Source organism: Anomaloglossus baeobatrachus, chromosome 4 (assembly GCF_048569485.1).
Source record: "Anomaloglossus baeobatrachus isolate aAnoBae1 chromosome 4, aAnoBae1.hap1, whole genome shotgun sequence".
NCBI classification, from domain to species: Eukaryota; Metazoa; Chordata; class Amphibia; order Anura; family Aromobatidae; genus Anomaloglossus; species Anomaloglossus baeobatrachus.
This window is the reverse complement of record NC_134356.1, coordinates 319,472,384-319,495,308: the sequence shown is the minus strand read 5'-3', so window position 1 is coordinate 319,495,308 and position 22,925 is coordinate 319,472,384. Positions and strand designations below refer to the sequence as shown.

Below are 22,925 nucleotides of genomic sequence, written 5' to 3'. Positions count from 1 at the left end.
CCCATCCTGCCTGTTTGCTCCCCATACCGTGTACTCAAAATTTCTCCCTTGCTAACATATAGTCCTGAAATTCCCCATACTGTGTCCTTATACCTCGCACTCTCACTATACTATGTGGCCACATATACATCCCTCTCTTCCCATAATGTCTCCATATATAAATCACCCTTCCCTATTTTCTCTCCCCATACTGTGTGGCCATATATACATCTCCCTTCCCACCCATACTGTGTGGCTATACACACTTTCCCCTCCCCAACCTCTCTCTCAATACTGTGTGGCTATATAGATATTCCCCCTCCCAATACTGTGGCCATATATACATTCCTCCCTCTCCCCCCCATACTGTGGCTGCATATACATTCCTCCCTTCCCCCATACTATGGTTGCATATACACTCCTCCCCTACCCCCATACTGTGACCACATATACATTCCTCCCCTCCCCCATACTATGGCCGCATATACAATCCTCCCCTTCCCCCATACTATGGCCGCATATACAATCTTCCCCTCCTCCCCATAATATGGTCGTATATACAGTAAAGATCAAAAGTTTGGACACACCTTCTCATTCAAAGAGTTATCTTTATTTTCATGACTCTAAAAATTGTAGATTCACATTGAAGGCATCAAAACTATGAAGTAAAACGTGGAATGAAATGCTTAAAGTGTGAAACAACTGAAAATATGTCTTATATTCTAGGTTCTTCAAAGCAGCCACCTTTTGCTTTGATCACTGCTTTGCACACTCTTGGCATTTTCTTGATGAGCTTCAAGAGGTAGTCACCGGAAATGGTCTTCCAACAGTCTTGAAGGAGTTCCCAGAGATGCTTAGGACATCTTGTTGGCCCTTTTGCCTTCACTCTGCAGTCCAGCTCACCCCAAACTTTCTCGATTGGATTCAGGTCTGGTGACTGTGGAGACCAGGCCATCTGGCATAGCACCCTATCACTCTCCTTCTCAGTCAAATAGCCCTTACACAGCCTGGAGGTGTGTTTGAGGTCATTGTCCTATTGAAAAATAAATGATGATCCAACTAAACGCAAACCAGATGAAATAGTATGCCGCTGCAAGATGCTGTGGTAGGCATGTTGGTTCAGTATGCCTTCAATTTTGAATAAATCCCAAACAGTGTCACCAGCAAAGCACCCCCACACCATCACACCTCCTCCTCCATGCTTCACGGTGGGAAACAGGCATGTAGAGTCCATCCGTTCACCTCTTCTACAAAATCACGGTAGTTGGATGCAAAGATCTCAAATTTGGACTCATCAGACCAAAGCACAGATTTCCACTGGTCTAATGTCAATTTCTTGTGTTCTTTAGCCCAAACAAGTCTCTTCTGCTTGTTGTCTGTCCTTAGCAGTGGTTTACTAGCAACTATTTTAACATGAATCCCTGCTGCACAAAGTCTCCTCTTAACAGTTGTTCTAGAAATGAGATGGTGTTTCCAAACTTTTGGTCTGTACTGTATATTTCTCCCCTCACCCTCCACCCATACTGTGACCGCATATACATTTCTCCCCATACTGTGACCATATATACTGCCCCCCTTCCACCATACTGTGGCCGCAGATACAATCCTCCCTTCCCCCTCCCCCCATACTGTGGCAACATATACATTCTTCCCCTTCCCCATACTGTGTCTGTATATACTGTCCCCCCCACAACACCCATACTGTTCCTCTTTGGAGTCTTCAGCTCACACTGGAGCTCTCACCACCAGCACTGTTTGCTGCCTCTACGGCGCCGACGAGTGACAATCAGTGCAATCAGCTGACCTGATGACATTGCTAATCTTGCACTGGCCCGGAAGTGTCCGTGCTCAGGGATCAATTGTACTTGCATCTGAAAAACACAAGTATAATTGATCACAGGACGCCGCGCGCTGCACTCTGTGAGTCTGGCTGTCAGCTTGACAGCCAGGTACAGAGAATAGCTGGCTCCCAACTTCAGAGGCAGCAAAACAGAACCGCTGGGGAAACTTAGAGTGCCGATTGCACCCCCTGACAGCTGCACCCGGGGCACATGCCCCGCTAGCCCCCCCTAGATATGCCTGTGATTTATGCTGTTGTACTGGATGGAGTGCCGTATTGGTGTCATCAACTGGGATATCGTGTTTCCCCTAAAATAAGACACTTTCATATTATTCTATTCTTCAAAAAATGCCTTAGGGTTTATTTTTGAGGTAGGGCTTATTCCCGAGGAAACCCCCTGTTCACGCTCAGAAGAATCATACTTACCAGACCAGGTGTGCTCCACAGCGGTCCTCCCCTGCTTCCGGCTAGCCCTCACACACACAGCAGATCACAAGAACACACACAAACACACAACATCCGGTAATACCGTATTGCTTCTGGCCACCAGGATGACCTGGGACACAGTGCATTGGAGCGCAAGGACCTACGGTGGAACGCATCGATGCATTTCACCGCAGGTTCTCATGTTTCATTGCATCCCAGGTCCCTGGAAAAGTACGGTATCACCATGTGTTTGTGTGTATGCGTTCCACCGCAGGTCTACCCACTTAGGATATGGTAAGTATGATTGCGCGGTCTTCTTTCTTCTATCTTTTGGGGGTGTCTGCTTTCTATAATGAAGTGTCTTGCAGTATTCCTTAACTTTTTTTTAGCTGCATGGACACTTCATTATTGAATTATAAGTAGGGCTGATTTTCGGAGTAGGGCTTATAGTTGAGCCTTACTCCAAAAGGGCAGAAAATTCCTGCTAGGGCTTATTTTCGGGGATACACGGTAGTAGAGAATTTCCACCTTAGGCTGGAGACACACGAGCGTATGGCATGCGGTGTGAGAGCATCTGATGCGATATGCTAATGACCCTTGGCTCCCACTCTGCTTCAAGTGGGAGCCAAATGTCATTATACTGTGATCTGATCCTGCGATCGGATCACAGCTGTGGAGGAGAGGGCGGGATTAATCTCCCCATCTCTTCCATTATCAGCTGATGTGATTATCTCACTGCACTCCGGTGTCATACGAGTGCAGTGTGATGTTTCACTCACACCCATAGACTTGTTTGAGTGAATACTGATCGGCTTACACTCGTAGCATGCTGCGATTGTTTTCTTGGTCCGATTAGGGCTGAAAGAAAAATTGCAGATGGGAACGGCCCCATAGAGTAACATTGGTCTGAATGTTAAAAGAAAAAGGATTTGGTACCGTGTTAGCCAGTTGAAAAATGATTCATTGTTCTCAGTGAGAGAAACAAAATTATAATTTTGCAGTTGTGATACCTTTTAATGGCTAACTAAAATAAAGTGATGTTACAAAGCAAGCTTTCAAGACATCTCAGGTCTCTTCCTCGGGCATGGTATGACAAAATATCTGAAGAAACACAAATATATGCACAAACAGTGCAGAGAGATGGCAAAATAAAATTTAAATGCCCTTTTTATTCTGCCATCCCTCTGCTCTGTTTTGTGTATATATTTGTGTTTCTTCAGATATTTTGTCATACCATGCCTTATGAAGAGACCTGAGATGTCTCGAAAGCTTGCTTTGTAACATCCTATTTTATTTTATTTTAGTTAGCCATTAAAAGGTATTACAACTACAAAATTATAATTTTGTTTCTCATAGAGATCAATCAATCATTGATTCGAATGGAATGCGTTTTTTTTTTATAGCATTCCACTTGGCCCGTTTTACTCACCGTGTGTCCTAGCCCTTAGAGAGGTTCTTTGGGGTTCTTTGCCTTTACAATTCTTTTTTGTTTTGTGATGACACATATTTTGCCATGACCATGCTTGTAACTTTCAGCTAGTCTTATTTTTAGACTTGTAGAAGTTCATGTATTTCAAGAGATTTTCTTTATATCAGCGAAACTAGGGGAAAGAATTAAAAAAAAGGTTAATTGGTAGAGATCTGAGAGTCGTTACATGTGAAACGGATTAATTTTATGCTAGCTAGAAAAAGCAGACCCAGCAGATTACTCCGCACACTCTCTTGTACATTGGAGTGATTTATGTGGAACACTTAAAAGATGGTGGTTGGGGGGGCGAGGGAGTCGAGTACACCCAGCGTGTTGCCTTTTATTGATATGCAGTGTACGACCATGGGGCACTCAATAGTCTTAACTTCAAGCTCGCTCTGTGTGATCCCAGAAAGTTTGATTTCTAATAAACCTCTTAGACTGCCAGCGGTGTTGTGCTCTCATTACCGAGCCTCTTGCTGTGCTTGAAATTAAAAGTTCTGTCATAAAGAACAGGACGTTTTTAAGTATGTAGCTACATCTCGTTCCAGGACTTGTGTAGTCCTGGAAGACACTCGCTTTATTAGTGTCCACTGATGATTTTGCAGAAGATCTAAAAACATGGCATATGCAAAGAAAACATGTCGCCTCTTATGGCTTGTGCTGACTTGATTGTTTTGGCACTGCTATGAAGAATCTTTGTGTGTGTATGTTTCCCTGCAAGTCTGTGTCATTCGCAAATCAGCAGGAAGCAAAGGAACACTATAACTGTATTTATTTTTATGCTGCAATAGAAGGAACCTGATCTTTCCAAATGTCACTTTTTATTCTCAATCTCCATGTGCCTGCTATCCCTTGAGATGTCAGCTAACAAGATGTTATTAACAAGGCACCAAGTTTTTTTTTTTTCTCCTTTTTCGCATAATAAGCAAAATAGCATCAACTGTTATACTGAAGTGTTATTTACATAGTAAATATATCCATGCTTCCTTTATTTAGTTGAATCTTTTTAACTATTATGATGTGATCAATCTGACAGTCCAGATGCTTCACAAGTTATTGGTAATACATTGCGGGCTAATGCTTATTAAGGCTGCTTTCACACTACATTTTTTTTAACATGCGTCCATCTTTTACTGTATGCTAATGAGTGTGGGGACTAGTCCCCTGGGCGTTAGTTGCCCCTATTAGCATGTTAGTAAGTCCCTGTGGGCATGCTATCATGCTAATGAATATGCAACATCACAGGATGATCTCACCTCTCTGGCTGCCATCGCGTCTGACGAGGGATTTCGGCTCAGTGTGCATGACCCCCGAGTTTCGGTCATGCGCAGTACTTCAGTTTGAAGTCAAGGACTCATACACCCGACTTCATAGTGCGCATGACCCAAACTCCGGGGTCATGTGCACTAAGCCAAAATCCCACGTCGGATGCGATGGCGATGGAGAGGTGAGTGAGATCATCCTGTGACGCTGCGCATTCATTAGCATTTTAGCACACTAACAGGGATGTACTAACATGCTAATGGGGGCGACTGGCATGGAAACTAGCGCATTATTATTATTATTTAGAAATACTTTTTCTAAAGATCTATTTATGTATACTACTGTATATAGGGACGGTTAGGCAGGGATTAGCAATCTGCACCCAGAGCTGCTCGTGGTTCTGGGTGCATATTGGACCTAACAGGTTCCCTTTAAGGCCATGTGCATACAGAGCATTTTTATCCTGTCTTTTTAATGCGTTTTTTTTAGTGCAGTTTTGTCACAATGACATGCAAATCCTTATGCCAGCAAAGTCAGTGAGAAACCTGAAGTTTTGTGCACGTTGCTTGTTTTCCTTGCAGATTTGCAGGAGAAAATGTCAATTCTTTCAGCATTTTTGCAGTTTTTCCACCACTGAATGTATAAAAAAGGCTTCAAAAACACTCGGCAAAAAGGCACTTATTCAATTCAGCGTGCGCGCATACCCTTACTGTAGCACAATATTAGTACAAATATTTATACATATGCAGCATCAAAATGGAAAAATATAGTTACTTTTTAATTAAATCCTGATGAGTTAATGCTGAAAAGAATGAGCATCAGCATTTCTATGTAAAAACCACTCGCTGTTCACGTGTTCAGGCTTTTGGGCGTCTTTTAACTGCTTCAGGTTTCTAAAAACACCAAGTGACATGCCCATTCTTCTGGTGTTTCAGAAAATATTCTGTACTTTAGGCTTAGGACACACGGCAACAGAAACGGTGCGAGTGGAATGCAATAAAAAATTTGCATTCCACTCAGACCAATATTACTGTATGGGGTGGCATTATTTTCTCAGCCCTAATCAGACCGAGAAAACAATTGCAGCATGCTGCGTGTGTAATGCGATTCTGTTTCACTTGCATCCATTCAAGTCTATGGGGCAAGAGAAACATCGCATTGCTCTTGCATTACACCGGTGTAACGCGAGAGCAGTGCGATTCTCGCATCAGCCAGCAATGGAGGTGATAGGGAGATAAATCCCTCCCCTCCTCAGCGCCGGCCCTCCCCTCCGCAGCGCTGACTCTACCCTCCACAACTGTGGTGTGATCGCACGATCTGACCACAGTCGCATGACCCTTGCATAACACTCGGCTCTCGCTGTGCTTTGAGCGTGAGCCGAGTGTTATGCGAGGAATCGCACATAACCCCATGTGGCCTCAGCCTTACAATTCAAGTTAGGCTAGGTTCACATTTCCGTCAATTTGTATCAGTCACAATCCGCGGCTCTGGTAAACAACGGAATTCGTTTGGTGGATTCCGTTGTTCCCATATACTTGTATGAGCGGCGGATTGTGACTGATGACGCTGCGTTGCATCCTCCGCCCGACTGATCAGTTGTGGAACGACTGACCGTCGGGCGGCAGGAATGCAGCATGTAACGTTTTTTGAGCAGCGGAATCCTTTTGCGCATGCTCTCTCTCGGCGGCCAAACGATCAGCTGATCGCCCAACGGCCAGCTTCTGTGAGCGATCAGCTGATCGCCCGGCGGCCGGCTTCTGTGAGCGATCAGCTGTTCACCCGGTCAAACCAAAATGCTTTCCTGAAGCTTTTTCTTCAAGAAAAACTTGCTGTTTTAGCTTGAGTTTAATGTACGTCATGTGCACATTCCTGATAGGTATGTGTACATAGTGTTTTTGCTGTCTTATTTATTTATTTATTTTTTTTGGGGGGGGGAGCAAAAACTGAGCAGAAACTTCAGGGTTTTATGATTTAGGGCTTCTGAGGAGAATTTGGAGAAAAACCTCAGGGTGAACATACCATTCACAGGAAGGGGGATATTTTAAAGAAGACCAATCACCAGGATTTTCCTATATAAACTAAAGCCAGTGCTATAATGCCGCGAGAGTGCTGATTCTAAATATACAATTAGTTGTGAGATCCGATGTATAGTTTTTGAAATACAGGTAAGTAAAGTTTGTGAATTGCACTGTTATTTGATTGATAGCAGCTACAGAATATCTAATAGTTTGGTTGGGTTTTGCTAGTTATTCCCGCCCCTATCTGCCTGCATGTCCTTCCTCCCTCCTTCCTCTCCCTGTAATAACAAACAGGGGGAGGAAGGACAGTGAGGCAGACAGGGGCGAGAATAACTAGCAAAACCTGACCCACCTATTTGATATTCTGCAGCACCTATCATCAAGTAACAATGCATTTCAAAAACTTTACTTGCCTGTATATCAGAAAGTATACATCCGATCTCACAACTAAAGATACGTATAGAATCAGTGTGATAGTGTCAGTATAGCACTGGCTTTAGTTTATATAGGAAAATCCTGGTGGTTGGTCCTCTTTAAGTGTTGACTGCTGAAGTCTTGGCCTTCTTAAATCATGTGTCTGTGGGTGCATTATCTCACAGCACATTATTTCCATACGTTGCCCTCTTATTGGGCCAATATTGGACAGGCTCGTTTTGAGTGTTGGCTTTCAAAAATTTGGCTCTCAAATTCTAATCCCTGCCATTATTCAGTAGCCTATTCTGGAAATCTGCACCTTTTTGGAAGTCATCCCTTTTTAATCTTTCCATTCACACAGCCATATAACAGTTTGTCTTTAGTTGAGGCTCCTTTCTTTTGTCGGGAGCAGGATATGCCAGGAGTTAGGCACGTCATTCAGGCCCGAACCCTGACAGAATCTGGATTGTCGGAGTAAGATGAAACTGATAATGCATTTACCTTTCTTTGAAATTCACACAATAATGGGATTGACAAAGAGGAACCATACAGGGGGAAAGGAAAGAAATATGCAGTAGGTTCTAGGTTATCCAACTGTTGGAGCTCTGCAGTCTGGTTTTTAAGACGCAGTCAGTAAAAATAAATCCCAAGCTATATAGAACAGATCCTCAAGTTCAACTTTTTTATATCATTATTGGCTAAAAACATACATCATAATAGTGTATGTGATTTATAACTGAGCAATTGAACTGTTAAAACAGCATTTATATATGTCTTATTTATTTTTCATGAAGGAAAGAATATATGACAAATATTTATCATGCTTTCTACAGTCTTGTACCTTTTAGATAAAATATTTATCCAAGAGTTCACCTTTTCCCCTTGCGTTGACTTGGTTTAAGTCAAATGACCGCATTTATCCTCTCAAGTTTTATAGTCCCTGCCGTATACTTTGTACAGAAACCAATGTACTTCTTACACTTTGACGCTTAGTGATGCTTCTTCTCAACAACATATACTTGTTCTTCCATCTTTTATGCGTACAATAGATTGGTAGAGGAGGAAAAGACATGAGGGAAATATTTTTTACATAAAGCTGTCTTCTTTCATTTTTAGCCTTCTTTGAATCCAGGTGGGAGATATGAATCAGATGTCGTGCTCTTAAACCGATGGAGCATGCGGAGCTATGAAGTTCAGCGAGGGGACATTGTCTCTCTAGCGTAAGTAGACCTTTTCAGTTTCTTTGTTTACCATCTAATCTGTGAGATATCCTGAACATGAACATGCTGATGACGTGCTCACTTTTACTCAGGTCATGTCAGGTGTGAAAAAAGGAAATGTTTATTTTACAATGTTATTACTATACATATGTGAATATTTGAGTATTGAATTTGTTACTTTGATAATGTTTTGTAAACACTTTGGAGGAAAATATTGCCAGCAACAGTGAGCTTTCTTCAAAGGGTATGTCCAGGTTTCTATGATGGTCTTGATGGTCTATGTTCACTCTGTGTTGTGTGAGTAATCCAAAGTCTACAGTCACACTATGTGTGGTGTGCACACTGTGGGGACTCAAAAGTCTGCAGTCACTCTTTGTGGTGTACACACTGTGAAGACTGGAAAGTCTGCACTCACTCTGTGTTGTGTGCACACAGTGAGTAATCCAAAGTCTACAGTCACGCTATGTGTGGTGTGCACACTGTGAAGACTGGAAAGTCTGCAGTCACTCTTTGTGGTGTGCACACTGTGAAGACTGCACTCACTCTGTGTGGTGTGCACACTGTGGGGACTCGGAAGTATGCAGTCACTCTGTGTGGTAGGCACACTGTGAAGACTCGGAAGTATGCAGTCACCCTGTGTGGTGGGCACACTGTGAGTACTCAAACGACTGCAGTCGCTATGTGCAATATGCACACTGTGAGGACTCAAAAGTCTGCAGTCACTCTTTGTGGTGTGCACACTGTGAAGACTGGAAAGTCTGCACTCACACTGTGTGGTGTGCACACTGTGAGGACTCGAAGGTCTGCAGTCACACTGTGTAGTGTGCACACTGAGGACTCGAAAGTCTGCAGTCATTCTATGTGCGTTGTGCACACTGCGAGGACTCAATAGTCTGTAGTCACTTGGAGTAACTGCAGACTTTGCTCCCAAACATTTTAACATAAGGTTTCATTCACTCCTTGTGGTCAAGATGCATTATTGTGCTGTGATTTAGGCAAATAACTTTTAAAGTGATTTACCAAGGCTCCCATACATGTTAGCTAGCTGTCGGCGATCTTCCTTGACTCGTCATATACAGGAATGCCCAGCCAGGTGTTCTTGTATTCTCTTTGTGAGTATACTCCCAGTCAACTTGTGGAATTTGCTGATTTGATGCCCACTGTTAGACTTTGCTCCTATTTTTTGCTGATTCAACTTTAGTAGCAATAAAGCTTTTTGCTATTTGTGGTCGAGGGTCAGAGCCAAAAGATGGCACTGTTTCACAAATTATAATGAGACCTAATTATATTGAGAAACGTTAGTCAATACAAGACCATCGGAAAGCACAGGCTGGTGTCAGGGATGCACAGTTATTTGTGCTATAAGGGGTTTTGCATCATGGATTCTCAGCTTCACCTCTACTTATAGCATTTTAACCTTTTGTACGGGTGCAGCTTTTCTTGTATGATCATGATGCTCACTTGGATCACATCCTCTGAAATCGTAGACAGACCTTGTAGTTAGGCAACAGCTAAGGAGAGAAGATTGTGATTTTATCGCACAGTAGCATTACCATTAATGTATTAGTACATGATTAATTGACTTCTGCTGTCCACATATCTGGTGGATCTGGCATCCTGCTGTCAGAATCTCCGTGTAACTAGCTTTCTACAAACTGGATGATCCTCTGGGGTTCTCATTACTCTCCTGTCTTTAGCCTACATGGTTACATTACACATAGCTTGTGATGGAGGAGATGCTCACCCACCTGGAATAGGTCACAACATTCATGCTGCTTCAGTGCTATTCTCCTTCATGCAGCCAAGAAACAATAAAAATTAAGGGTATGTAAGTATTGTCTGTAACCCAGTCTGTTTACTCCAGTCCAGGAACTCAGTACTTTATTTATTATGCTGGCTTCTATAGCGCCAATATATTCCGCAGCACCTTACAGACATTGTCATTGTTGTCCCAATTGGGGCTCGTAACCACAGAGAACATCCAAACTACTGAGCCATCATGCTGCCCTATAGTGGGGTAAATCACTGGTATGCTACATTTATATTAATAAATGTCATTCCTATATGAAACAACATAAAAATATTCCTGTTTAAATTAACATATCTATTTAATTTAAATGGCTCCCAGGAGAACTATATCAATCATTGTAAAAGCCAAATAGATTTTTGTAGTGGCCAAAAAATAAATATTACAAAAAAAACCAATGTTCTCTGTATCAATGTTCTATGTTTATTGTTTCCCTGGATCTCTGTAAATTTTCCAGTCTTCGCAGGTAGCGATAGTTTCCATTACGAGAAAGTCCACCTTCATAATGTATATACTGTGAAATGTCACAGAGACCTTTTAAGACACATTGGCATGATGGCTGTAAGGAGCTGTGAAGAACAGTACAATATTTAAACCTTTGTAATTGATGGCTAGGGATTTTAGTTGCAGAACAGCTCAGATTTCACCTATGACACTGTAGTCTATCTGAAGATATATTATACTTTGCTGCAAGTCAGTTTGGTGCTTTTAGTGCATGTTTTTGTGGTTTTAATCAAGTAAGGTAATTGAGTAAACCCTTAAAGGGAACGTGTCAGCAGATTTTTCTACCATAAACCAAACACCTCTATGGTAGGTCACTGTAAACCAGAATCAAGCCATACCTTTGTTTTTGTAACCTTTCTTTGTTTTCCCAAGTAATCCTCTTTTCAAATTTTATGCTAATGCACAACATGTAAAGGGGGCGTGGCTGTAAATGCAGGGGGCGTGGCTCTTAAAAGTTTCTCTGCCCACCACTGTTCTTAACTCCCCACTGTTCTTTGCTCCCTGATTACTGGCCATTCTTGTCTAAGTGACTTACACTGAAAATCTCACTCAGGCGCTTTCATTCCTGGTGTTAGGGTAAAATCTTCATGACACAGCCTGATAAGAACTATGTAACTGCTCATATGCTGCTGTCTCTGAGAATACAACCGGTGCTCAATGTGACGGCACCTAATAGAGGCTTCCGTTGGGGAATTTAGGTCACTCATAAGAGTAAGGCTATGTGCCCATGTTGCGTGTTTTCATGCAGTTACGCTGCGATCTGCACCGCAGCGTAACTGCATGCGTCCCGCGTCCCCTGCACAGTCTATGGAGATTGTGCAGGAGCCATGCGCACGTGGCATATTAGAACGCAGCGATTCGGCTGCTGCCCGAATCGCTGTGTTCTAAGAAGTGACATGTCACTTCTTCCGTGCGGTTTGCATGCTGTCTATAGGGAGAAGCAGCATGCAGAGCGCACGTTCTCTGCAGGCACCATGCGCTTCAGAACGCAGCTTTTCAGCTGCGCTCTGAAGCACACCTTTTAGCTGCGGTGCAGAGCACACACGTGGGCACATAGCCTAAAGGTCCCATCACACACAACGAGATCGCTCTTGCCATCGATCTCGTTATGTGTGACACCTACCAGCGATCAGGCCCCTGCTGTGAGATTGCTAGTCGTTGTGTCGCGGGCGGAGGAGGGAACGCTGCGCTCTCCCACTACTCGGGTCCGGCTGCCGCTGCTGCTGCGGCCTCTGCTGCTCGGTGGCTCGAGCGATGGGCCGGATCCCGGGGACTCAAGCAGCGCTCCTTGCCCGTGAGTAAAAAGGGCAATTGGTTTTGGGGATTTATTGTCTGTGACGCCACCCGCGGTTGTGGTGATTGTGTGGACACCACCGCTGCTCTGTATGGGGATCTCGGGAGCGGTGACAGGGAGCAGCTTTGTTGTTATTCCTCCCCTCCGTGGGTAGGGGGTTGGTTGTCCCGGGGCTCGGTGATGGGGTAGGGATGGATGGCAGGCCGGGTGCGGGGCCTGGTGAGGTGCAGAGTCGCGGGGGCAGCGCTGTGCCGTACGGCATGGTGGTACTCACTCAGCCTGAGACGTTGACACAGTTCTCGGTAAAACACACGGCTGGAAAGACGGTTCCCACGGATGGCTGCTGTTGCTTTTCCCCGGTAGTTGGCGGTGACGGTCTCTCTCCCTGCACCTAGTGTAATGTTGGTAGCGATGGGTTCCCACCGGTAACCCGCTCCTCGACTTGGATATGGGCCGGAGGAGCGGCCCTGAGAAACTGGTGCCTTGGCGGTGGCGGTGTCTCTCTCCTACGGTTGGACTGTTGCCTTCAATCGGGACTTAGTTGTTGGGAGACCCGGAGGTCCCCTTCACTGACGGATTTGGCAAATTCACGACGACTCCTAGCCTTGCCGGGATCCGAAAGGCCCCTGCCAATGGTGCTGGCTTCTCCTTGTATACCGGTCCAGTACCGCCGGGCCACCACCCATCCGCGGTCCTTTCGGCAACCTCCGATCAGCCTCTCCTGCAGACGGTCCCCACCGTCTGCTAACCTTGCTGTCTCAGTTCGGGGCACACACCCGGACCAACTTCAGGCTTTTCCAAACTGTCACTTTCTCCTTCACCTCAACTCCTCTGCTCCTCTACCACTTCACTCTAACTTCAACTTCAGCTCCAACTAATCTGCCTGGTTTTCCCGCCTCCAGGACTGTGAACTCCTCGGTGGACGGAGCCAACCGCCTGGCCCACCCCCTGGTGTGGACACCAGCCCCTGGAGGAAGGCAACAAGGATTTCAGGTTTAGCTTTGGTGTACCTATCCGGGGTGTAGGGTGTGGTGGTGTCATTACCTGTGACCCCTGGCTTGCCCAGGGCGTCACATTCCCCCTTAGCAAAATGCAGACCGTCCGAGGGCTGCCCGTCCAACACCGGTTTTATTTTTCTGAAAAAAAGATAAAAACATACATACAAGATAAAAGAACATCATCCCACAACGGGAAGCACTTTTCTTAAACGTTGCAAAAACAGTTTTAACGGTTACGGCTTCCGCTCTCACCCACCCAAGTAACCTGGCCCTGATGCTGCCCCTAAGAAACAGGCAGCACCCCTTGACCCCAGTCCTGAACCAAGTCACCCGAGCGGGATCTGTCCTTCCCCTCCAGAGGGTAGCCACCGGTTCCGGTGGTGGCTGGGCCCCAGCCTGCTCCACTGCGGGCCCTCCCTCCAACCTGCCTCTCCAGAGGCGGTAACGGTGAGCTGCAACAACACAACATATTTACATGCCACTAACGTTTGTGGTTGCCCTGCAAGTTCACGGGCTTGTCCGTAAGGAGTCCCTTACGCAACTTTAAGCGGTCCCCACGGGGATAACGGTGCTGGCAACGGCCGGGTTCAAATCACGGTTGCAGACAATCAGATGACTTTTCACGGTTATCATTGACTTATCATTCTCCTCTTTAAACACTGGTGGTCCCAACGGGGACAACTTTTAGGCGGAGGACCGCCGGCTTAGCAGTCCATCCTCAATCGCGGGGCTCTAGTACCACCTTCACATGGTGCACCGCTCTGGACCCCGATGGTAGCTCGCTGCAGGCGATCTTCCTCCCTATACATGCGGGCATGCACATCCGCTCTACACCCCTCTCGGGCATCGATCTCTCTGCGCAGCTGCCGTTGCCGCCGCTCCCAGTCTGGAGCACTTTCTGCTTGCTCCGGTTCAGCGTGTGCGGGGGACGGACCCAGCCAGGGTCCCTCCGTGTCGGCTACGACCGGCACCTTCAGTAATGAGGGACCCCGCTGTGACATGGCCTGCTCTGCCTCCTGGCAGCTGCATCCCCGCCGCGCCTCCGGTGCATCTTTGCTGACGGCCTCAGCCTTCGGCTTCTTCCATTGAAGCGGATCAGGGCGGTCACGAGCTTCTGCTGCAGGTCGGTCCGCCGGGGCGGATTGGCAGGGTACCGCTACCGGTGGTGGTGGTAGCGGGCCTAGTGGCGGGGCAGCAGCAGCCAACACGGGTAGTGGGGAAGGTAGCAGGGCGAGCGGGTATGGACCGGGTCCCTCAGCCGCGATGACCAACCCACTAGGGGCACAGGGGCGTGGGTCACTTACCCTCCCTTCCAAGACTCCTTCCACCTCGCGTCTCCGTATGGCCGCCACCACTTCCACCATGTCGGCCTCCCACTCCTCCAGGAGGAGCTGCATGCGGACCTGCAGACGGCTGCTTAGCTGGACGGTCCGGACTTCCACCCACGCTGCGGGGCCAGGCGCGGGGACCACGGTGTTGTCGGTCGAACTCAGCATCTTTAGCAGCGGCCTCTTCCAGGAACCAGTCAATGGCCGCAGGGTCCTGGCGTCCCTGCTTCTATAGCCGCGGCTACATGCGACCAGTCGCCATTTCGTCCCCCTTAGCCTCTTTCCGGCCCCTCCTCTATCGGGGCGGGGTTTTGGCCTTCGCGCCTCCACTACTCGAGGAGACGCTCGAGCGGGAACTCTTCGCGCCAAAGATGGCAACTTCTGAAATTTTCCGGCCGGACACCTCCGGCGGCAACAAGGCGCACCTCTACCAGACGGCAGAGCGGTAAGATCCTGTTCGTGACGCCAAGTTGTCGCGGGCGGAGGAGGGGACGCTGCGCTCTCCCACTGCTCGGGTCCGGCTGCCACTGCTGCTGCGGCCTCTGCTGCTCGGTGGCTCGAGCGATAGGCCGGATCCCGGGGACTCGAGCGGCGCTCCTCGCCCGTGAGTGAAAAGGGGAATTGGTTTTGGGGATTTATTGTCCGTGACGCCACCCGCGGTTGTGGTGATTGTGTGGACACCACAGCTGCTCTGTATGGGGATCCCGGGAGCGGTGACAGGGAGCAGCTTTGTTGTTATTCCTCCCCTCCGTGGGTAGGGGGTTGGTTGTCCCGGGGCCCGGTGATGGGGTAGGGATGGATGGCAGGCCGGGTGCGGGGCCTGGTGAGGTGCAGGGTTGCGGGGGCAGCGCTGTGCCGCTCCCCGACTTGGATATGGGCCGGAGGAGCCCCTCTTTGCCCGCAGGCGCTGGCCCTGAGAAACTGGTGCCTTGGCGGTGGCGGTGTCTCTCTCCTACGGTTGGACTGTTGCCTTCAATCGGGACTTAGTTGTTGGGAGACCCGGAGGTCCTATTCACTGACGGATTTGGCAAATTCACGGCGACTCCTAGCCTTGCCGGGATCCGAAAGGCCCCTGCCAATGGTGCTGGCTTCTCCTTGTATACCGGTCCGGTACCACCGGGCCACCACCCGTCCACCGTCCTTTCGGCAACCTCCGATCAGCCTCTCCTGCAGACGGTCACCACCGTCTGCTAACCTTGCTGTCTCAGTCCGGGGCACACACCCGGACCAACTTCAGGCTTTTCCAAACTGTCACTTTCTCCTTCACCTCAACTCCTCTCACTTGCTCCTCTACCACTTCACTCTAACTTCAACTTCAGCTCCAACTAATCTGCCTGGTTTTCCCGCCTCCAGGACTGTGAACTCCTCGGTGGGCGGAGCCAACCGCCTGGCCGACCCCCTGGTGTGGACACAAGCCCCTGGAGGAAGGCAACAAGGATTTCAGGTTTAGCTTTGGTGTACCTATCCGGGGTGTAGGGTGTGGTGGTGTCATTACCTGTGACCCCTGGCTTGCCCAGGGCGTCACAGTTGCCGAAGGGTCCGGACCATTTTCTTCAAAGGTGATGTCCTGCTGGGCAGGACACATTGCTGTATTTGACACCTAACAATGACCTCCTATACAGGCCGCTCATCATTATAAAGGTCGCTGATCATTTCTGCATCGTTGGTAAGGTCTGACTGTGTGACATCTCACCAGCGACCTCCCAGCGACTTACCAGTGATCCTTATCAGGTCGCATCGTTTTCGGGATCGCTGGTAAGTCGTTAAATGTGACGGGGGCTTAAGACTTTAGGATAACAATGACCTTTCAATCAGTGGATGAAGGAGATATTCAGGAAGGTAAAATCGGATAGTGGACAGAGAGCAGTAAGTGCAACCCCAAGCCCCCTGTGCTTACAGCTCATCAGCTCATTAGCCTAGACATTAGAGGATTACTTTGGAACGCAAAAAAAGATTGCCATAACAAAAGTATGGATTGATTCTGGAATACAGCAACCTAACAGATAGATTTTGGGGGCTGGCTCTGGGCAGGAGAGAACACACATCACTCTGTATAGTCTGCAGGCATTGCTCATTGCACAGCTACACTCTGAAGCAGCTGTAGAGCAAGTGATGTGTGCACTTACTCCTGCACAGGGACAGTGCCCGCATACACAAGGTGTATAGTATCATCAGACTGGGCTGGCTCTGGGCAGGAGAGAACACACATCACCCTGCACTCTCTGCAGGCACTGCTCATTGCACAGCTACACTCTGAAGCAGCTGTAGAGCAAGTGATGTGTGCGCTTACTCCTGCACAGGGACGGTGCACGCATACACAAGGTGTATAGTATCATCAGACAGGGCTGGCTCTGGGCAGGAGAGAACACACATCACTCTGCACTCTCTGCAGGCACTGCTCATTGCACAGCTACACTCTGAAGCAGCTGTAGAGGAAGTGATGTGTGCACTTACTCCTGCACAGGGATAGTGCCTGCATACACAAGGTGTATAGTATCATCAGACGGGGCTGGCTCTGGGCAGGAGAGAACACCCATTCAAGTCTATGGGGCGAGAGAAAAATCGCACTGCACCCGCGGTACACCGGTGTACCGCGAATGCAGGGTGAGAATGGCAATAGCCGGCTATGGAGGAGAGAGGGAGATAAATCCCTCCCTCCCCTCCTCAGCGCCAGCCCGCCTCTCCGCAGCACTGGCCCGCCCCCTGCATGATTGGACCTCAGTCGCAGTGGCACTCGCAAGACACTCTGCTCCCGCTGTGCTGCCAGCGTGAGCCGAGTGTCATGCGAGGTTCGCACTGGTGCCTCGTGTGGCCCCGGCCTAATGAGCAGACAAAATCTGTACCAGAATCGCATGTAAAAAAATGCATGAAAAAAGTACCTATTTTATGCAGTGTTTTTCTTGCCCAGAGATGCAGAAATAGTGCAGAAATTTCTGCACCAAATATGTCACGTGTGCACATAGCCTAAAGGGGGCTTTACACGCTGCGACATCGCTAATGCGGAGTCGTTGGGGTCACGGAATTTGTGACGCACATCCGGCCGCATTAGCGATGTTGCTGCGTGTGACACCGATGAGCGATTTTGCATCGTTGCAAAAACGTGCAAAATCGCTCATCTGCATCGTTGCAAAAACATGCAAAATCGCTCATCGGTGACATGGGGGTCCATTCTCGATTATCGTTACTGCAGCAGTAACGATGTAGTTCGTCGCTCTGGCGGCAGCACACATCGCTATGTGTGACACTGCAGGAACGAGGAACCTCTCCTTACCTGCCTCCCGGCCGCTATGAGGAAGGAAGGAGGTGGGCGGGATGTTCCGGCCACTCATCTCCGCCCCTCCGCTTCTATTGGGCGGCCGCTCAGTGACGTCACTGTGACGCCGCACAGACCGCCCCCTTAGAAAGGAGGCAGTTCGCCGGTCACAGCGACGTCGCCGGGCAGGTAAGTATGTGTGACGGGTCTGCGCGCTGTTGTGCGGCACGGGCAGCGATTTGCCCGTGTCGCACAACAGATGGGGACGGGTACCCACGCTAGCGATATCGGGACCGATATCGCAGCGTGTAAAGTAGCCTTAAGACGTAATATACATGAAATGTCTGCATTCCTCAGATAAATGCTGTTCTTGTTGTTCGAGCCTAAGGTACACAACCTAAAATGACAATACATTTCTTTAGTTTTGGCAAATATGCTATGAAAAATATTATGCCTGGTGCTCGGAGACATATCTGCTTTAAGTTAGTCTTAAATCCTATTGGCGACAACGTTTTTTTTTAATGGGTTATCGCTATAGCTCAATAGTTTCCAATTTGGTCAGAGCCGTTCTTCCTGCAGGGTGAGTATTTGTCACAATGTGTCACTGCAGTGTTTTTGTAGCTCTCCTGGCAGCTCATCTGCTTTTATTTTCTGAAACTGAGGATAGATTTGTTCCTTCTGATGTGCACTGTACATTGCAGTGCAAAAGTGTATGCTCCCCTTCCTGATGCATATTGCTTAGTTATAGCAGTGAATATTTTCTAACTATTCAGATTTCTGAGCATACTTCTTTTCTTAATAACATTTATGTCGTAATGAAGGACCATATGGACCGTGACATATGGACCATCCTAGGGGTTCCTCACCCGAACTTTACAGTGTGACTCACACTCTGTTATTAGGCTATGTCGACATGTCCATGTGAAGTATTGGTGTGCTGTCCGATTTTCTTTTTTTTTTTTTTTTTATTGGACAGCACACTGACACAATGAGTGTGTCCTATTCTGATCCTCAAAATTGTATTAAAGTAGGACATACGGTACTTCGAGATTCATGGATCTCATTCTTATATCTATGATTCTAATAGATATCTGAATACAAGTGCATCTCAATAAATTTGAATATCATCAAAAAGTTGATTTATTTCAGTAATTCAATACAAAAAGGGAAACACATATATTATATAGTCATTACACACAGGGTGATCTATTTCAAGTGTTTTATTTCTGTTAATGTTGATGATTATGGCTTACAGCCAATGAAAACCCAAAAGTCATTATCTTAGAAAATTAGAATAATTACCACAAAACGTCTGCAAAAGCTTCCTAAGCATTTAAAATGGTCCCTTAGTCTGGTTCAGTAGGCTACACTAACATGGTGAAACCTGCTGACTTGACAGATGTCCAGAAGGCAGTCATTGACATACTCCACAAGTAGGGTAAGCCACAAAAGGTCATTGCTAAAGAAGCTGGTTGTTCACAGAGTGCTGTATCTAAGTATATTAATGGAAAGCTGAGTGATAGGAAAAAGTCTGGTAGAAAAAGGTGCACAAGCAACCGGGAAAACCACTGGCTTGATAGGATTGTTAAGAAAAAGCGATTCAAAAATTGTGGGGAGATTTACAAGGAGTGGACTGTTGCTGGAGTCAATGCTTCAAGAGCCACCACACACAGATGTATCCAGGACATGGGCTACAACTGTCGCATTCCTTGTGTCAAGCCACTCATAACCAATAGACAACACCAGAAGAGTCTTACCTGTGTGGTGCCCTGGCCTAGCCAGGTCGTCACAGATAACATACAAACACCCCCCACCCCCATTAGACAGGGACACCAGCCAAACAAAAACCCTTGTTGCCTCCCTCCAGTGTCTGATGTCCACACCAGGTGGGGCGGAGCCAAGCGGTTGGCCCCACCCACCGAGGAGTTCACAGGCCTGGAGGCAGGAAAAGTGACAGAAGAGTGTAGGAGTTTGAAGTGAGAGGAGCAAGCACTTTGGTGTCTGGGTTTGTGGCCCAGGCACTGACAGCAAGGTTAGCAGATGGTGGTGGCTGTCTGCAGGAGTGGTGGAGCAACGCGGAACCGTAGGACCGGGGTCGGGCGACGGCCCGCCGGTACCGACCGGGGAGCGAAGTGAAGCCAACACACACAGGCAGGGCCATCGGACCCCGACCAGGCTTGGAGCCGCCATCAATAGTCAGATCCGAATGTGACTGGAACCCCAGGGGTTTCACAACAGCAAAAGTCCCGATTGAAGGCAACCGCCCACACCGTGAGGGTATACAGCTACCGCCTAAGGCTAGAGACCCAAGGGCCAGCGCCTGCGGGCAAATGGGCTTATCCGGTACCCATACACCGGGGAGCGGACTACCGTTGGGAATCCATAGTAGTCAGAAGGAGAACATCAAGGTGCAGGAAAAGACAGCCGCCATCACCTGTCCGGGGAGAAACATTGCAGCCGGCTGCGGGACCCGTCCATCCAGCCGTTTGGTTTACCGAGGACTTTGCACCTTTCTTGCTGAGTGAGTACACCCGTGCCATCCGGCACCGCGCCGCGCTGTCCCTGCAACCCTGCACCTCACCAGTCATGCCTCCCCGTCACAACATCACCGGGCCCCGGGACCACTGACCCCTACCCACGGAGGGGGAAAACAACATCCCAGCTGCTCCTTACCATCGCTCCCGGGATCCCCGTCATCAGCAGCGGTGGTGCCTATCTTCACCACGACCTGTGGGTGGCGTCACGGACTAAACCCCCCAAAGCAACCACCCCTTTCACTCACGGGCGAGGAGCGCTGCTCGAGTCCCCGAATCCGGTCCACCGCTCGAGCCACCGAGCAGCAGCAGCCGCAGCAGCGCCGGACCCGAGCGTTAGCGAGTGCAGCACAGTGGCGTCCTCCCCGCCTGCGACAACTGGGCAAGGAGAAAAAGAACTGGACTGTTGCTCAGTGGTCCCAGGTGTTGTTTTCAGATGAAAGTAAATTTTGTATTTCATTTAGAAATCAAGGTTCCAAAGTCTGGAGGAAGAGTAGAGAGGCCACAATCCAAGCTGCTTGAGGTCTAGTGTGAAGTTTATATAATCATTGATGGTTTGAGGAGCCATGTCATCTGCTGGTGTAGGTCCACTGTGTTTTATCAAGACCCAAGTCAGCGCAGCCGTCTACCAGGAAATTGTAGAGCACTTCATGCTTCCCTCTGCCGACAAGCTTTTTGGAGATGAAAATTTCATTTTCCAGCATGACTTGGCACCTGTCTGCACTGCCAAAAGTACCAATACCTGGTTTAATAACCACAGTATCACTCTGATTGTCCAGCAAACTCGCCTGACCTAAACCTTATAGAGGATCTATGGGGTATTGTCAAGAGGAAGATGAGAGACACCAGACCCAACAATGCAGACGAGCTGAAGGCTGCTATCAAAGTAACCTGGGCTTCCATAACACCTCAGCAGTGCCACAGGCTGATCGCCCCCATGCCACGCTGCATTGATGCAGTAATTCATGGAAAAGAAGCCCAGACCTAGTATTGAGTGCATTTACTATACATATTTTTCAGTAGGCCAACATTTCTGCGTTTAAAATACTTTTTTTCAGTTGGTCTTATATAATATTCTAATTTTCTGAGGTAATGACTTTTGGGTTTTCATTGGCTGTATCCATAATAATCAATATTAACAGAAATAAACATTTGAAATACAGTGGTACCTCGCTTAACGAGTAACCCACTTAACGAGAATTTCAAAGCTTTCTGTAAATTTGTAACCCGCTTTATGAGAAAGCTTTGCTGGACGAGCAAAATTCTCACCGCACACACTTCCGGTTCCGTCCATCCACTGTGCACTGACCCGCACTTGCAGTCCACACAAACACACACATGTACGCACAAACACACACATGCACGCACACACATACAGTATTATGCTCACCTTACCTTCCGTTCCACTGCCGGCCTCATGGTTCTTGTAGTTCCCGGGTACATCGCGGCAAACTACAAGTACCATGAGGCCGGCAGTGGAACGGAAGGTAAGGTGAGCATATAAAATGTGTACCTTCCGTTTTATCGCCGGTGTCCTGGGTCCTGTAGTGCGCCGCTCCACTCCACTCCAGGCATCCAGGCATCCATAGCGATGAAGCAGGAACTTCCTGGTCCCTGTCACCGCTACTCACAGGCAGCGCGCTGGCCAATCAGAGGCAAGCGGCTCTGCCTTTGACGTCAGCGCTCTGGCAGGAAGTTCCGCCCTCGTCGTTATGGTTATCCAATACACGGCCCGCACCGGAGAAGAGAAAGTCCCAGGAGACCGGCGATGGAACGGAAGGTAAGGTGAGCATATAATATGTGCGTGTGCATGTGTTTGTGTATTTGTGTGTGTTTGTACATGTTTGTGTGTGTTTGTGCATGTGTGGAATGATAGAATAGGGTACCAGGATGGGACATTTAACACATTATTGAACTAATTGTCAGCATTGCAATGATTTCCTATGGGAAATCTTGCTCTTCTGAACGAGTAACTTGATTAACAAGCACAGTCCCAGAACGGATTGTTCTCGTTAAGCAAGGTTCCACTGTAGATCAATCTGTGTGTAATGATTCTATATAATATATGCATTTTCCTTTTTGTATTGAATTACTGAAATAAATTAACTTTTTGATGATATTCTAATTTATTGAGATGCAAGTTGCAAGTTATAGGAAACATTGGATTCCACAGAAATGGATTCTGTTCTCTCACGCAAAGTAAAAGAATTTATTTTTATTCCAGATAACTATTAAATATCATACTACTACTTTTTTATTTTGTAGTTTAAACCAAGAATGTGGAAAAAAAACTTTGAACCACTATAGTTGTCTGTTAATTGCATTTTTCTGTTTCTGGGTTTAATAGTTTTACATTTTTGGGGGGCTTGTTCTGTCTAAAAATATCAGTCAGCCTTACCTCTTCTCGAGCACTGTCCTTTCACTACTGTCTCTAATCTTTGTTGTTGCAGCTGTATTGTTGATATCATTACTACAGCAGAAGACCGCTGCAGCCAGTCAGTGGGTTCATTTGTACTGTCTCATAAGAAACCTTGTACTGGCACACAACATTCTGTTATTTTAAAGGGGTGTTTTTA

The 22,925-nt window shown here is 47.5% G+C and overlaps 1 protein-coding gene across 6 annotated transcripts in view; it reads left to right on the top strand.

The window, feature by feature from the left end:
- The window catches only part of IMMP2L (inner mitochondrial membrane peptidase subunit 2), a 1,735,376-nt gene that overhangs the window by 21,689 nt on the left and 1,690,762 nt on the right, over positions 1-22,925 (top strand). For 5 of the 6 annotated variants that reach the window (XM_075342497.1, XM_075342498.1, XM_075342501.1 and 2 more), the window contains exon 3: positions 8,528-8,631. In XM_075342497.1, the coding sequence (XP_075198612.1) occupies positions 8,528-8,631 (104 nt within the window). Of the gene's footprint in view, positions 1-8,527; positions 8,632-22,925 lie in introns of those variants that run through there. The other variant, XM_075342496.1, reaches the window with a different exon arrangement.